The following is a 16970-nucleotide window of genomic DNA, read 5'->3' as shown; positions in this document are numbered from 1 at the left end:
GAACCAAGCAGAAAAACAAAACCTAACCAGAAAGTGAAGCATCAAGGAATTCTATTTCGAAATAAACAGCAAGGGGCAGAGCAAAAATGAAATTCTCAAATCAGTAAGGACCGACTGTAGTTTGTCCAACAAATACTCTTAAATAAATCTGGCTTCTCCCTCTAGATGTTCTCTGGCCTGTTTCAGTGGGGTTTTATGACTCCCAGTCAAGTTTCCTAATTGGTGAGTTTATCCACTAGCATGGGATTCAGAAGCTGCCATGGTGGACACTTCGATGTGGCTCTCCCAAGGCCAAGGCCAGAATTTTCTTTGTCCCATGCCTTCCTGTACCTTATAGGCTGGAAGGCAAATGTCCCCACAGGGTGACTTGTCAATTTCCCTTGCAGTGAGGACAAATGCAAAGGAGTGTAGCTAAGGACAAGGCGAGGTTATCACTTCCAGCCAAGGATTCTGAGGGTCGGCTCGTCTGCAATGTGCTCGTGGCCTTCTGTATTTTCCTCCCCGCTTTCCCCTCCTGGGATGTCAGCGTGATACGTGGAGATGCAGCAGCCGTCTTGCAACACAAGGTGACATGCTTGAGAATAATGACATGGGGCAGTGGCGGCAGAGTAGGCACATGGGGCACTCCTGGGTCCCTGAGGTCCTTGAGAAGTCCCCAAGCCAGTCCTGGCCTCTCTGCTCCCAAGTTCACAAGGAAGCCAGTAGGCCCTTTCCCTGTGCTAAGCGGCTACTAATTGGACATTGTGTGATCAGGAGCCCAAATCAACAGCTGTGCTGCCCCTTCTGATCTATAAAGTCCAACGACTTCGCCTCTGCATTTCCGAATAGAGCTGCTTCAATGTTGATCTCTCCGGTTATTGTTTCTAAGGGTTTTGCTCCGAGAATTTAATTTTGACAACGATCATGCTTTGTTTGTCAGTCTGCCATCGACTTGAGTACATACGTCTGTCCCCAAATGACACAGTCAGAGAATGGAGCGCTCCTCACCAGCGGAGCTGGCAAAACTCGGTCGTTAGGATTTGAGGTTTTAAATCTCTGGGACATTTTATTTAGAAATTAATGTAAGCAAAAGCTACTGTTCCAGGAAAAAAGTCAAGATTTTCCCCCATCTTGACCACTGGCTTTCCAGAACGGTCGGGAGGGAGTCCACGAATGTAATTACTTATAACAACAAGAATACAAGGGGCTGTAAAGAGCAAATGGTCGGGGCCAGACCCAGAGCGCAGGGCTCACGCCTGCCCTGGACACACCAGCAGAGACCCAGGGAGCAACGGGGACTTTCCAGACTTTTGTGGGACTCTTTTGCACATTCTTCAAATTCAATTCACAACCAAGAAATAGTTTCTTGAATAATCACCATTGTTTGCGGGTCCAGCTTAAACCCAGCCTACTACAGACTGCTTAGCATGCCGGCCAGAGAAAACTCCCGGAAAACTCATTCCTTTTCCCGAAAAGTGAAAGTCATTGTCTAACTATGTCGACCACTGGGCCTGTCCCTGGGATCACCGCTCATCTAGCTCCCAACACCCCTGAAAAATCCCTCAGAAGAGGCAAGGCTAGTGTCAGGGGGAGGTAGTAAGAAGCCCAGCAGAGGTCAGCGTGAGGGCAGTCACTGTCACAAGGACCCAGGGACAGCCAGGTTCCTAGTGATGGTTCTCAAAGTCTTAATGACTAGGGTGGCATAGCAAGTCATCTCTCAGGAAGGAAGGAGGAAGGCTCGGCACACCTGAAGAGCTGAAACCCATGCAGTGAGTTCATCTTGATACAGAAAGGATCGTGAGGAGGTAAGGAGAAGAAAGGAAAGGAACGTTGGCCGGTGACCTGCCTCATTCGGCCATTTTGCTCTCTTGGCCAACAGATATTTACTGAGCACCTACTACGCCTCAGATTCTAAGCCAGGTACTGGGGATTCAGCAGTGATGAGAAAGAACTCGACACCATCAAGACGGTTTCCCCCTCCATCGCCTTTCCACCCAGTGCTCTGCACACCATCGACCTCAGGCTGAGCCTAGAGAGTGAAGTGACATGCCCACAGCTCGTCAGTGACCACCCTCAGACCCAGACCCACCCAAAACCAAACCAGGCTCCTTCTACTCCTTCATTGCCTCTCAGATGCAATTACAACTCAAAGCCATCAATGCAGGCCCGGAAGAAATCAGAACCAAAGATGCAAAATTGAAAGCCATCAGGAGCCGCTGAATTCATGGGAAAGCCTGGGTTCAGTGCACTGAACCAGACCTCCCGAGTGTCTAGAAGATTCTCTGTTTCCACAGCCTCATCTCTCAGTCCTCAACTTCCTCTCCCTCCAACCACAGCTGAGTGATTCTCCTCCTGCAAGAACCTCTTCTCCTAGCTTCAGCACCACACCCTTGCATTTTCCTCCACGTCATTGGCACTTCTCTCTTGGTCCTTTTGCTAGATCTCCAATGCCCGATCTCTGGCCCTTATTCTTCTCTCCTGCACTCCCTCTGACTTTGCTCCCTAACTTAGCTCATCCGATCCTAGGACTGCAAACTCTACCCGCGTGCTGATGGCTCCCGAGTTCTCAATCCCACCCTGGATTCTCCAAGCTATGCATGTTCAACTCTCTGCTTCACATCTCCAGGGGACACAAGAACACAGATGTGTGGGGATGACAGGAGGACCAGGAGACTTTTTAAATCTTAAATATTAGTGGCAAAGAGGAGACTCAGAAGACAAGCTGCCATGATGGAAGCCAGGAGAGGAGAGATCTCTAGGAAGATGGACTGTCCATCCATGTCCAGCGAAGCCTGAGAAGAGCCCATTTTCCTCCTCATCTAGTTCACTCATCTGCCCACTTCAGGATGCCCAAACAAAGCAAATATGCCATTCAGGTTTCTCTCTGCACCTATCAAATTTGATTAGTTCCTTTTTTACAAATGGAGCTAACAGCTACCCAATTTACCTTATAGGATTGATGCAGGGTGAACAAAAGAGAACATCAAAGGCACAAAAAAAAATATGAGATATGAGTACCAGGAAGAAGAGCCACCCACCGGACAGCTATGATTAGAAAATGACCTTCAGTCTTCCCAGCACCTCCGCTCTCAGAGGATTCTCCCTCCTCACAGCAGGGAATCTCCTTGGTTGCCTTCATCTTGGAAAAATACTTTGAACTAGAATTTTTAAATCTCGAGGGTGGAAAGGAAACTTAATTAACTTGATCCAACCTCCACCCTTCAGCCTGCCTATCAGTCTGAATCCAGAGTCTTCAATGCTCTCTGTGACTAGGCAGTGAGACCCAGTGAGCTCCCAACTCATGTGTCCGCTTTGGGAGGTTACGACTGTGAATGTGCTGTCAGTTGGTGACAGTTACTAAGCAAGGCCCTACCCCAGAATATGAGCTCATTAATCCAAATATCCAAAACCCATCACCAAAGTGATGGTCTTCAAACCACTGAGAAGCACATGGAAGCAGCTCAGGCATTAATATCAGCTGAGTGCCACCAACAGCAGACGTCCCCAGGGTCCAGAGGGCTGGGGAAGGAAATCCTCCCGAAGCCGGTGGTCAGGGAACAAAGAACAGCATCAGGGGATGTGAGGAGGGCTTACTAGAGATTTCCCCCCTCATGGGAGCCCTGGGCCACTGTTCTCCTTGGCTTGAATTCCAAGAGGACATTTGGTCAAGCCCTCTATCCAGGCCTCTCGGGATGTGCTGAATGGTGTCCTGTAATGAAAACACACAGCGATTTCAGAGGGACAGCAGACTCCAAGGAACTCATCTCATGGACTTCAAATCAAAACCCTCGTTCTCTACAAGACGGATGCGTGACCTATTCATAGGGCGCCCTGAGTCTTGTCATCCAGATGTCGTCCTCCCTGAATGCTAGAGCTGAAAATGTAGCTGTGAGGCAATTGTGGAAATGGGGTCAGTCCCAGGACCGAGAGCCTCCTGTGCGGTTTGCTCAGAAATCCGTAGGTGCTTGTGTGGCTTCTGCGTGCTGTTATTCACAGGGAGATGCTTTCATTCTCCCAGACCATCAGAAAGGTGCAGAATGAAGTTGCTGGATGAGGGCCAGCAGGGTGGCACACATCTGTAATCCCAGAGACTCAGGAGGCTGAGGAAAGTGGACCACCAAGTTCAAGGTCAGCCTCAGCAATGTATCGAGGCCCTCAGCAGTGACTTGCTCATAGAAGATCTGAGTTAGTCATTTATCACTTAGTTTATTGGTGATGGACCAGCCAGGTGCCATCTAAGAATTAAGCCCCCATGAATGTCCACAGGTCTTTGGAACTCCTTGAGAGTTCACACACACAATGTGACCCATGGAGCTCATCTTCTCAACTATGACCCATGTTGAACAGGAACCATGTTGCCCAGCACATCAACTCTTGTGGGTGATTGTGTCCCCCAAAGATATATGGAAGTCCTGACCCCTGGCTCTTCTGCATGTGATCTCATCTAAAAACAGGGTCATTGTCCAGGTAACCAAGTCACAGTGGGTTAGGATTGGCCTTGACTCAACACGACCAATGTCCCTATAAGAAGAGTACGACACAGGGAAACCACCACATGACACACTGGCAGAGGCTGCAGAGATGCATTTACAAGCCACGGAGCCACCAGGAACCAGGAACTGGCAGGGAAAGACCCCCTGCCAACGGCCTCAGAAGGAAGGCCTCCACCTACCACAGATCTCAGACTTCCAGCCTGCGGCACTGGAGAAGAATGATTCTGTCATTTCAAGCCAGCTGCTCTGTGCACTCTGCTGCAGCAGGGCTGGGATGCAGACACACCAGGTAAACAGAATTCCTCCCTCCAGCTGCACGTTGCACTGAACACAAGCCAACTCTCTTAACAATGCAAGTGCTGACCCCACATGGATGCAGGGGCTGTCCCACATCCACCAGCACCCCCCATGGATCCTGTTGGCAGAAGGCCAGCACTCATAAGTACATTTCATGTGAATCATGGGTAATTAGCACCAAAGAAGATGCATCCAATCCACTCAGAAGACCCCCACCCCCCACCAGGTCTCTGCTGTGTGTGGGCAGCACTGAAGGCATTGAGGAGGTAGCAGTGAACAAAGGCAGCCGAATGCACAGCCCTCACGGAGGTCACATTCCAGCAGTGGAGGACAACCGATGACCAAACAGAGTACAAACTACCTGAATATCGGGTGGTGAGAAGGGTGTGGATAAACAGCAGGGACAAGAAGTGTTGGGGTACAGATGGGATTGCACTGTAGCTCAGAGTCAGGCTCGTGAGAAGACAAGGCTGCATAAAGAATCTGAACCAGATGGGGGACCCACCCATGGGTGCTGATGGCAAGTTGTTCATGAAAAGAACACAGCAGGTGCAAAGGCCCGGATTCTGCCTCATGAGAATCACTGTGGTTGCTGTTCTGACACCAGAGTGTAGAGACAGAGGGAAGAAGGAGGGGATTCGGGGGGAGACTACTACAATAATCAGGTCAGGTGACTTGGTGGGATGGAAGTGCATTTCCTCGTGATGGCAAATTACATATGGTGGTTATCTGGGTTCACATAAAGACATTTGCAAGCTATCCATAGGAATTGCAAGAATAGGCAAAATAAATATGTCATTTGGAAATAGGCTTTTTCCAATTTCAAGGAGTTATAAACCCTATAATTTCACTTATCTGACTCTCTTGAAATAATAAAATCACAAAGTGAGAGAACAGATCAGTGGTGGCCCAGGGCTGGGGTGGAGGAAGGGAGGAGAACGTGGCTATGGAGGGGCATCAGGAAGAGTCCCTCTGCTGGAACTCTCCTGGTCCTGGCTGTGGTGGTGGTCACACAACCTCCACGTGGGATCGAGTCACTCTCTCTCTCTCTCTCTCTCTCTCTCTCACACACACACACACACACACACACACACACACCTGTGCAGAAAAGAGAGCGTGGAGAACTGAGAAAGGCCAGAGGATGGCACCAACACCAGCTTGGCTTGTATCATGGTTTGGCTGTGAGGTGTCCCCCAAAAGTTCACACGTGAGCCAGCACAGGAAGGTTCAGAGAAGAGACCATTGGGTTGCTAGAGTCTTAACACAAAAAATCAGTGAATTACTCCCTGGATAGGGATTAACTCAGGGTAACTGATGTGGTGGGGTGTGGCTGGAGGAGGTGGGAATTGGGGCATGGCTTTGGGTATATATTTGTATCTGGAGAGTGGAGTCTTTCTCTCCGCTTCCAGATCACCATGTGAGCTGCTTCCCTCTGCCACACTCTCCTGCCACGATGCTAAGTCTCACCTTAAGCCCTGCGGAATGGAGCCGGCCTTCCATGGCCTGAGACCTCTGAAATCGTGAGCCCTCAAATAAACTCTTCCTCCTCCACAATTGTGCTGGTTGGATCCTTTAATCACAGCAGCAAAATAGCTGAGACAGCTGGGGATATTATACTGCGCCGAGGCCAGACGGTGCCTTTGGGGGAACTGGGTGCAGGGTCCTAGGGACCTTGGCATGCTTCCTCAGCTGCACAGGATGGATGCCACAGCTACTCTCAAACACAGGTTTTTAAAAAACAGACTTCAAAACCTACAGCAAAGCCCAGAGCCCTGACCTCAGCCTGCAGGGAACGGGCGCCCCACATCGGCAGAACAAAGCTGCTTGACAATAACGCAGCCACCTGCCTTCCCAGAGAAAGTCACTCCACGCTGCTGTCCCCTGAGTGCGAGGTGTCCTCACCGGCAAATGCCCAAGCATGCCCAAATCTCCTTCTCTGCAGGCGATTTGATTTTATAAAATATTCCAAGGAGGTGGCTTCCCTGAGAGTCTGCGGCCATGGCAGCTGTGCCCATCATTGCCCCAAGAACCCATCTGCCCCAGGGAGGGCAAATGTCACACAGCTTTTGTCAAAAGCAGCCCCACCAGGTTCTTCCAAGTGCAGCTCACAGTGAGCGGCTGCCTGCCCCTGCCCGGCTGGGGGGCTTTTCCCCAGCATCAGGGACACCACACCTGACAGCTGGCCCCCATCCACATCTGCTGCCCCTGGCCAGTTCTGTGAATTTCAGCTAGGGACTGTCTGTGAGACGTCATCTCCAGACAAACATGGCGTCATCACAGATTAGGAGCTGTCACTGCACAACCTTCTCAGGTGTTTATCGCAACACTGAGGAGCTCCAGCCTCAGGCTCGGCACATGAGGGACCCGGAGCCACACTTGGTCAGGGGCCCACATGCTCAGACTAAAGAGATTATAACCCTTGGTTTCCTCTTTGGTCCAACTCCTGAGTGACTCGCACAGGGTCTTCCCTTGGAAACCACACTGAATTCTGCCCACAGCCCCAGCCCTGAGGCCAGTGTACTCCATGTCCCAGAAGCCTGCCTTAACTATTCACCCACCAGACTGCCCAAATGCGATGCCAGGACCCTTTCCAATGTGGGGGTCCTTCTAGAATATGTGAGCCGTTTCAGAAAACACGGCAAAAAGAAGATTCTTCAAATGAGGTTGGAATGAAGGCATAGGCAGTAGGAGCTGACCACTGATCTAGATTGAAATGAAGAAGACTCCAAACCCCAAATAAGTAAGAAAATATAAAAGAAGCCCGAGACACAGCGGACACGGGCACAGGGGCCCCTTCAGCAGTGCCCAGAACCTCCTCCCCGTGGCTGCCCGCACCACCCCCACTGAACCAGGGACATGCAGTACTGCAGACCCTCCTTCAGTGACCATTATTGGATTAAGGTCAAACTCCAGGACCTTCTTGAGCTGGTTGCTGTCCACCCCCTTACCCTGAATGTCACCTGACCCCACACCACCCTGCAAGAGCCACGCATGTCTTCCTGTGTCCAGAGACGTCCTTCCTGCCTTCCTTCTCTAACTAATGTCTGTGCCCTCTCCAAGACCCAGCTCAGCCCAGTGTCCTGACCTTCCAGTTGATTCAAGTCCATCTGTTCCAATGGCATCCCCTGTCCTGGGCTCCACCCACCCTCTGCCCCATCTGCGTGCTGTGTCTTTTGACTTTGTAGCCCTTTGTCTGAGATGTGTGGACACTGGCCGATTGACAGACGCATGTCCTCCCAATGGAGACTCCCTCAGAGTTAGAGGGCCCTTAGTAATATCTAGGTCACTCCTCTCATTTCACAGATGGGAAAACTGAGGCCTGAAGACTTATGACCTGCCAAAGTCACAAGGCACAAATCAGGACCTAAAAAACTGGATAAAGGGGTACAACACCAGAAAACCACCCCTAAAAATCAAACCCTAGCATTTAAAGGACACATTCTTCTTACAACTTCAAAACACTTTAACATCATGCGTCTTAGCCTCACCACCACTGAGAGGGAGGAACCTGTCGACCCTATAGGTCAGCAACTAACATTTCATTGATCTTTGACTCCAGTGCTGCCCAGGAAACAAATTTGAACGTCTTAGCACAAAATGTGACTTCAAGGAACCATTTCATTTAAATACAGTCCTGACCGGTTCCCAGCTGTGGTCTCCCTCCTAAGGGTGGAGCATTCACAGACAGCCGCTGTGTTAAACGCAAAGAAATTGCACAATGGCTTGGGCACAGGATGCTGCCTTAAGGAGCCGACAGGGACAGTTTCAACAGGACCTCCATGCAAATCAGGCTCCCCACAAGGAGGACCTTGTTCGTAGCCACACCCCCAAATCTGTTTTGTAGCAGGGACAGGTTCACTGCCACTTCATCTTCAGGTAAGTCCTACACGGTTCAACACACTTCTGTGTGTGGCAGAATCACTTCTCAACAGCTGGCAGCGATGTGAGGAGAGCAGATCAGCAACTTAGGGGCTGGTGCCCGGGCTACAGTAGGAAGCAAGGGAAACAGGCAGAAACACGGTCGGCAGGAAGACTGCAGGACTTGGGTTCAGAAGATCAAGTTCCAAAGCCCAGGTCGAGCACAAACTAAATGATGAGTTTCAGGAAACCCAGTTCACTACTCTGAACTCAGTTCCCATGGGAGAAAAAGAGAATGTCACCAAGTTCACAAGGTGGCTGTGAAAATTAAATAAAATAACATGCCTGGAAAGGTATACTCAAAGCACTTCAATCACCAGTTATTATTAAAAGGAAATACAAATGCACACCTAGGAACTCCTCATAAAGATGAAAATAGAGTTTTGTAGATCCTACTTGATCAGCTATGACGATGCAGTAATGGAAACATTTCCACCACGAACAGGAGAGAGACCTCAGTAGGAAAATGTGAGTATTTTCTCCTTCCTAATCAACATTAACAGTGCTCAGGGTATTCTGCTACATTTATAAGTGTAGCTGTCTATAGTACATTGCATTGTATACTCTAATTAGAAAAAGCAGAATAGTTTGCATTATTCTCTTTTGGTGCAAAAATAAGCTTTGAGGGTGGAAGGGAGAGAGCAGGGAAAGCCTTATCAGGGCGGAGAGGGAGTCCCCAGCCCCGCCCTTCCCACATCCCTTATTCTTGCCCCATCTCCCAGCTGCTGCAGCTTTGGCCTGTGCCCGCAGAGGCACCGGCGGTACCCCAACAGCTTGCCGGCTGCTGACCCTGGAGTTAGAATTAGACTTCAAATTCCTTTCTTATTCGTGGTTAGTTGAAAACTGCTGATAGACAGTTACGCTGACTGAGAGTGATTTGTCCTTTCCAAGTTAATATCTGAAGGAAGCTCCGATGAGTATCAAAATTGCAAAAGGGGCGGGTGCTAAGGGAAGAGCAAAGGTGATCCCCAGACTTTGTCATCTTCTCTCTCCACAGCCACACACACCTCTAAGTAAGGCTTTCCAGCAGGAAGACTGGAGGCGCCCGCGGGAGGTGGAAACGCCTCCGGAAGACCGGGAGCGCCCTCTAAGGGCCGCAGCGCGCAGGCGCCGCCGCCCGCCAGGCCCAGGCAGGACCGTGCCAAGTCCCAAAGGCAAGGACAGCTTTTAGGAGGAAGGAAAAAAGGAAGCTTGGTCACATGCATAACTAAAGCCTCCCTGGTTCCAAATGCTCCCGAGTATGTCTGCTAACGCTGGTAAAAGGTGCGGATGAAACAACAGCCACCACCGCACCCCAGCTACCCCATTCTCCCCGATCCTCCCTAAAGGCACAACGGTATTCCTTAGTGTGCATCCTACCACGACATTCATGCATTCACAGTAAACACAGACATGAGCTATTCTTTTCTCTCTTTTAATTTTATGCCTTAAATACTCAGCTCTGCATTTTTTAACTGAAATAAAAATTTCTGATAAGAGGTTTAATTATAACCTAAGGCATCCCTAAGTTCCATAGGAACTATTAAAAGAGCTCTATTTCTTAATCAGCCAAGGACAATGGGGTCACTCCTGGACCACTTGCCTCTATGCTCCCATGCCCCTCTCCCTTTGAGGTGGAAGAGTAATGTCCCCAAGGTTGGCTTTCTCCTAGTCCCCAGCGCCAAAGAATGTGGACACACCTAGATACTGGAAAGGGCGGGGAAACAGACTGCTCCCCAATGGTCTCCCAGAGCAATCTGATTTTAGAGTCCTTTATTTTAGCCCAGGGAGATGCCTTTTGGAATTCTGACCTCTGAAACTATAAGATTTTTTTAAAAATCGGTGTCATTTTAAGCCACTAAGCCTGGGATCATCTGTTACACAGCAATAGGAGATCATTCACTCCACCACTCTCACCCCTTCCCCTCCTCTTTTCAGGGAAAAGGGCTTTGTGACTGAAGTATGGAGATGAATGATCTTGGTAGGACATAATGAAGATGCTCTGGAATCGTCTGGTGATGAATCTCCAGGGACATGAATTGACACTCTGCAATCTTATTACAACCTCTAATTTCACAGTAATGAATTCTGTGCTCGGTGGATGAGAACAGGCCTTCTGTCTGCTTGGCTCCAATGCACAGGACAAAAGGAAAGTGAATGCATTCACTACTTCCTTGCAAAGAGGACAGGTGTGGAGGGGAAGCCTGGAGAGCTGCAGGCAGGTTGGCCACAGGACAGCTTCTAAGGACTTCTAAAGGCAAAAGGAATCTCCATTCCCTGGGTCTATCCTGGATCTATGGCAGACCAAGGCCACCAGTGGATCAGTGACAGTGCTTAGACTCAAATCCATGCATCTTTATTTTTAGGCTACTTCCCTCTACCAGTGGCTTAAAAGTTTCTTAAAGGTTAACTGTATAACAGTGGCTCAAATTTTTTGGCCTCTAGAGTCCTTTCCACTCTTAAGTTTATGAAAATCCTATAATTTGGATATGAGTTTTTATCTATCTTTATCTACCAATCTATCTTATCTATCCTAAAAATCAAACTTTAAAAAAGTTTAAAATACGTGTTGGGCTGGGGATGTGGCTCAGTGATAGCGTCCTTGCCTAACACACAGGGGGCCCTGGGTTCAAATCCCAGGACAACACAAAAATAAAAAATAAATTATGTATCTGTTCATTTGTTTTTAAATAACAATAATAAATCCTCGAATATTGGCATGAAAATATATTTTCATGAAAAATAACTACACTTTCCAAAAAACAGAAAGAAATCCTGAGAAGAAAAGCATTGTTGTTTTTATGTTTTGGTAAATCCCTTTAACAGAAGTTGGCTGGGTCTCTGATCTGCTCATGTATTTACTCTATTGCAGGATGCTTTCCTGGTTGAAGAAAATGTGGCCTCTCACAGACATTTAGTTGGATAATTTTGGAAAATCTTTTATACTAGACTAAAACTCATCAAGGAGAATTTCTTGGGCTTTTTGTTTTATTTTTGTTTGGAGGAGGTTTTGTTTCGTTTTGCTCTGTTTTGTTTTTCCAGTGCTGGGGATTGAACCCAGGGCCTCACACATGCTTAGCAAGTGCTCTAACACTGAGCTATAACCCCAGCCCAAGGAGAAGTTTCTTAAAGGTTCATTGTGCCATAGAATCTGAAACAAAGTAAAGAATTTTTACTTTTAAATTCCTTTAGGGCCCAGCCACCCTGGTGGACACCTGTCATCCCAGCTACTTGGGAGGCTGAGGCAGGAGGATCCAAAATCTGAAACCACCCTGGACAATATGGTGAGAACCTGTCTAGGAAGGGAAAAGTCCACTGAGCAAGGGCTGAGGATGTAGGTATGTAGGCTCAGTGGCAAATTATTGATTTCCCACCAAACACAAGCCCATGGGTTCAACCTCCAGCACCAAAAAAATAAAATAAAATAAAAAATGAAAAGAAAGAAAAAATTCGTTGGGTTATCTTGCACTTTCTTCTATCTATGTAACATTTTGTACCACTATACCTTGATATATTGGCCATTTGGATTTATGGGTACAGTTGGTTATGTAGATCTTCCGAATGTTAACATGTTTCATAACGCAATATTTAAAATTCACAATTCATTTGTGTCACTATTGACATGTGTTCAAGGGTAGAGACTTAGTGAGATTATTAATTTTACTGTGCACCAAAGACACTCTTCATTGAAACTGTCATAACTTTTTTGAACTGCAAAAGCCTGAAAACTTCAGTAACTATTAGTGTATTACAGTGTCCCCGCCCTGACTCATGGTCAGCACCAGCAGTTTCACCACCAACCTCTTGTCCCTGCAGTGCAAATGTCAACAAGGGGAAAGAGGCAGATGGCATCCTATTATTAATTTTTTTAAGTAATGTGCACTTGAGGATTCCCTGACAGGGTCTTTAAGTTATAAAGAAGAAAAAAAATCACCCCTAATCACCACAAGATATTCACTATAAATGTGTACATGTATCCATGTGTTCAGAAAATATATCAGATGGCAAGCACCATCATAATTTTATTGTTTCCATAGTAGCCTATTGTAGGAATGGATGGGGGTTGGGGTTGGTGTGGGTGTTGCTTGCCTATTTTATTTTGCTTTTTAATTGACTCCAAATTGCAAGGTATTTTAAGATTTTTAGTGTGCCCTAAAATCACTTCTGCTATAAGGAAAGTCCCCCTGGAGCTATAATGGTCTGCCACCATCACTGTGGCCCTGAGTAATTTCCTTACAGAGAATCTGGCCCCAAAGGCAGAGGGGTGGGACTGACATAGCCACTTGTTGGGGGCATGCATTAATTTCATGAGAGCAAGGGAATTCTGTGTCCACAGCCTTGCTAGTCTGGAACGCAAATCCAGAGCAGTGACTACAGCTGCATATGGCAAGACAGTCAGCAAGCCTTCCCAAGGGGCCCATGAATAAATCGCATGCCCCCCAGTTCCTCCCCCAGCATGGGGAGCTATCTGCAGGTTGCTCTGTTTCTGTCCTTCTGTGATTTGATTTAAATGTGGTCAATATTTATTTTGAAGTGTGCTTGTCCTCTTTTGTCCATTTCTAGTCTGGTCATCACTTCGCTGAACATCCCACGTCAACACAGTGGAGCGAAGTGCCAGCAAGCCTTCCAACTCCAACATTCCACAGCCCAGTGATTTACAGAGCAGAAGGCAAAAGAAGGAACCGCGCACCACTAGGCGGGATGGGGGAGCTCTCACAAACAACCCGGACTTCAGACACACTCAAATGTAATCCACGGGGGAGGTGGCAGCAGAATATAAACAGAATAAAGCTGCACTCTCCACATAGCTCCTTCAGCACTGATTCCATTTTCTGAAACAAAAACTCTTTCAACACTCAGAAAGTTTTAACTTGGAAAAACAAAAGCCGCGGGCTGTAGGTGGGGAAGTTGGAAGACTAAAACAGTCTTATTCTGTCAAGTACTGCACAAAATATGCAGTGAATGTGTTCCTAGAGATCACTAGCGAGAAAAAGGACCCTACAGCTGATGCAACCTTTTATGAAAAAGTGGCATGTGGCATCATAAACTTGAGCCAAGCAACGTGCACTTTTTTCTACCAAAAAGTCACAAAGCTATGAACCCCAACTTTTCTTCCTTTATCTTGGTAGTGAGAAAGCAATGCAGACACCAAATAGCATCCGAAAGCAAGTAGCCCTCATTGGAATAGCATTTGAATTTTTGTGATCCAGCTGGCAGTGAGCAATATCAACAAAATTGTCTTCTTGGATTTCTACAAACTGATGACATATAAAAGCCACACATTTCAAGTGTGAAAATGCATGCACAGGAGGCAGAAACCAGGACCACCAAAGGCTAGGAATGAAAACCCACCACAGACTTGTCTCTCTGGGTGCAAGAACGCGCTGGCATCTTCTGAGGTGCATTGCTCCCAAAGGAAGCGTGCATCCTGGTTCTGGCTTGGGGAAGGGTGAGGTTTCCTGGAAGCGACTTTCCCACTTCCCTCTCCCTCCTCTCAAGACAAAGTCTTCTCCCAGTCGTAAGTTCCCACCCTGGACGGGGTGCCGCTGGACTGCAGCTGCCCACAGCTTGGCTTGGGTAAGAGCGAGGCTGGTCCAAGGAACGCAGAGGCAGCTAGCCTTCCTTCCCCTTGCCCACAGAGGACAGTCCTGCCTCTCTGCCTACCTCTGTTCTCTGGAGCGGCCCCCTCCAACTGCCATCCCTCCTGAAGACAGGTGAACTCCAGGAAAGAATGCCCACCTACCGCCCCAGGAAAATTCTGGGCAAAGAAAGACATGACACCCAGAACCCCACCCCACTCCGCAACGCCCGAGTCATTTTTCCTTTCCTTGGTTTGTCCTTTGCCTGAATTTCCCCGAACATTAGACGGCTCTAGTCTCCCGACCCCCAGGCTTTGGACGACAGGGTTAAAAGCAGTCCCCTGGTGCAGATGGTGTTCCGTTGCTCCCTCGCGCACAGAGCGCTTAGTGCCTGAATTCAGCGCTCCCCGACCCGAGCGATAAGGACGCACAGGTTAGTGACAAAACACACAGCTAGCACAAAGCGGGGCAGGGGTCCCCAGAGCCACAAGTGGGGTGGGCAGAGACGCTGCAAGCAGGGTGCCAAGAGCCTGGGGGCCGGGCCCGGGCGCTGCGCGTACCTGGGGCCGCCTCCGAGGAGCCTACGGGGAGCAGCGCGGCCAGGAGCAGCAGCGCCGCCCAGGACAGCGGGCGCGACGCGCGCAGGGGAGCCCCGCACGCGAGGGCCATCGAGAGCATGGGGTGCGCCGGCGGGGGTCGCGGGCGGCTGGCCGAGGGGCAGTGGCCCAAGTCAGCGGAATATGGAAGCACCGCTGTCGGGTCCCCCTCCGCAGTACGTCTGGTCTGCGCGCTCTGCCGCTGTGCCCGCCGCGCTCCAGCCCCGCGGCGATCGCTCCTGGCCGCGCACAGGCTGCCTGGCTTCGCCACTGAGGCCGCCCGCCGTTGGCCGCGCCTTTTAGCCACGCTCGGGCGCCCCCTGCAGGCGTGCGGGGCGGCGGGGGCCAGACCCAGGCTGGCGGGGCGGGCGCCTGAGGGGCCCCGCGCGTCCGGAAAGCTATTTGGCAGTTCTGAAAAGTCGGTGGTCGCTGTGTCGGGCAAAGTGGCCAGAGAAGTTTCTGCCCTTTGTCTAACTCTCACTTGCTGGTTTGGGAAGGAGCCCAGCGTATCCAGTCGCTGCCAAGTCTAGGAATGCACTTTGCCCCCTTAAATATTAACACCTCTAGTTTCAAAGTTGGGAAGCGGGGCCAGAACCCTTCACCTCTATCTGCACGTGACCGTCGTTGCAGCTGTGGTTCTCCGCGCTCTTCCCACTCAGCGGCGCGCAAGACAGGAGCTTTCTAAAGTCCTTACACTGTTGCTCCTGGCTGTCATTTTCTGGGGAGCGCGTGACGCTCCTTGAAAAGGAAGCAGTTGGCTAGTACGCCCTATGATCCAGGCCAAGGACTTAACCGGCCCTGCTTCCTCTCGTTTCTGCAATTTTAACACTGTTCTCGGGTCTCTTTTATCCTGGGCTCCAACCTGGTTTGGGTCAGCTCTGTGCCTGGAAGGGCTGGCAGCGCCCCTGGAGGCGACAACGACTCCTGCGGTAGGAAAGTGTTCCCGTGCGCCATGAGCTGCTGTCCACAGACCAGTTTGCTAGCCGACCTGACCTGGCTGAAACTCTCAGCGCAATGTGGATCAACTCTCCATGGTGACAACCCAAAACTTGACCAGATTTTTATCATTCTGCAGAGAGGAAAAAGTTTGCTAAGTGAATCGTAGACTGATGAAAAAAGAGAAACCCAGAATCCCTTTTCTGAAAGGAAACAACAAAAACATTCATGAGACCTGGCTGGTACCTCCTGCCTAATTGCCTAATTGGAACACCTGGGACAGGCATCAAACTCCCGTCTTTCCTCTTCCTTGTTCTTTCTTCACTCATCTTGCAAGCTCTGTGGGTTCCCAGAACTCCTGCAGTTTGCAGACGTCTTAATGTTTAAATACACATTTTCTTCCATTACCCCCTAGTGTTGTGACATTTCCCCGCTGCCATTTAATGGGGCTGTGGCTTTTGTCTACCCAGCAGCCTCCCCACCCTACCCTTCTCTGGGGAATAGCAACCCCTACCCTACTGGGACCAAGTGACACTCCTCCTCAACTGTCTTCTTTCCACACTGGCACAGGGGTGTAAGTGATCCAAGCACAATCCAAGCAGGATTTTTCTAACTGGAGCTGGCAGAAGTATCTCCCCAGTCGTTTACAGATGTTGAAAAGCAGCAGCCACCAGTGGCTGATAGATGGCCCCCCAAAGGTACCCATGTCCTCTTCCCTGGAACCTGCATGTGTTGCCTAACAAGAGGGAAAGATGGTGATTAAATTAAGCCTTTGTGGAAGAGATTGTCCTGGATTATCTGGTGGACACGGAGGGCAATCATGTGTGTACTTACAAGGAGGAGGAGAGGGAGGTGTGGCCACTGAGGCAGACAAGGAATGCGGACAGACCCCCAAAGCTGGAAGAGGCAAAGAACCATTCTCTAGAGCCTGTGAGGGACACACTCTGCAGCATCTTCACTTCAGTCCAGCAGAACTCATCTCTGACTTCCAGCCTCCAGAAATGTGGGAGGAGATGTTTTCTTGCTTAAGCCACCCAGTTTTGTGGTGCCTTGTACCAGCAGCCACAGGAGGCTAATACAGTAGCCAAGCCAAACCTGTGGCCCTGGCTCCAGCTTCCAGGCGACACCAGCTCAAGAGAATGAGGCCTCCCGTGGAGAGTCACCAAACAGGGAGAAATAGTCTGGGCTCCAGA

The 16970-nt window shown here is 49.4% G+C and overlaps 1 protein-coding gene across 7 annotated transcripts in view; it reads right to left on the bottom strand.

Moving 5' to 3' along the window:
* The window catches only part of FNDC1 (fibronectin type III domain containing 1), an 84433-nt gene extending 69299 nt beyond the window's left edge, over nucleotides 1-15134 (bottom strand). For 2 of the 7 annotated variants that reach the window (XM_081294243.1, XM_081294244.1), the window contains exon 1: nucleotides 14806-15134. In XM_081294243.1, the coding sequence (XP_081150369.1) occupies nucleotides 14806-14923 (118 nt within the window). In that variant the 5' untranslated portion in view covers nucleotides 14924-15134. The remainder of the gene's footprint in view (nucleotides 1-14805) is intronic. The other 5 variants (XM_081294245.1, XM_081294246.1, XM_081294248.1 and 2 more) reach the window with 3 other exon arrangements.
* Between the last annotated feature and the right edge of the window lie 1836 nt (nucleotides 15135-16970).

The sequence above is a fragment of the Spermophilus citellus genome (genome assembly GCF_964194105.1).
Source record: "Spermophilus citellus genome assembly, chromosome: 5".
Lineage (NCBI taxonomy): Eukaryota > Metazoa > Chordata > Mammalia > Rodentia > Sciuridae > Spermophilus > Spermophilus citellus.
This window is presented reverse-complemented; position numbering and strand designations above follow the sequence as displayed.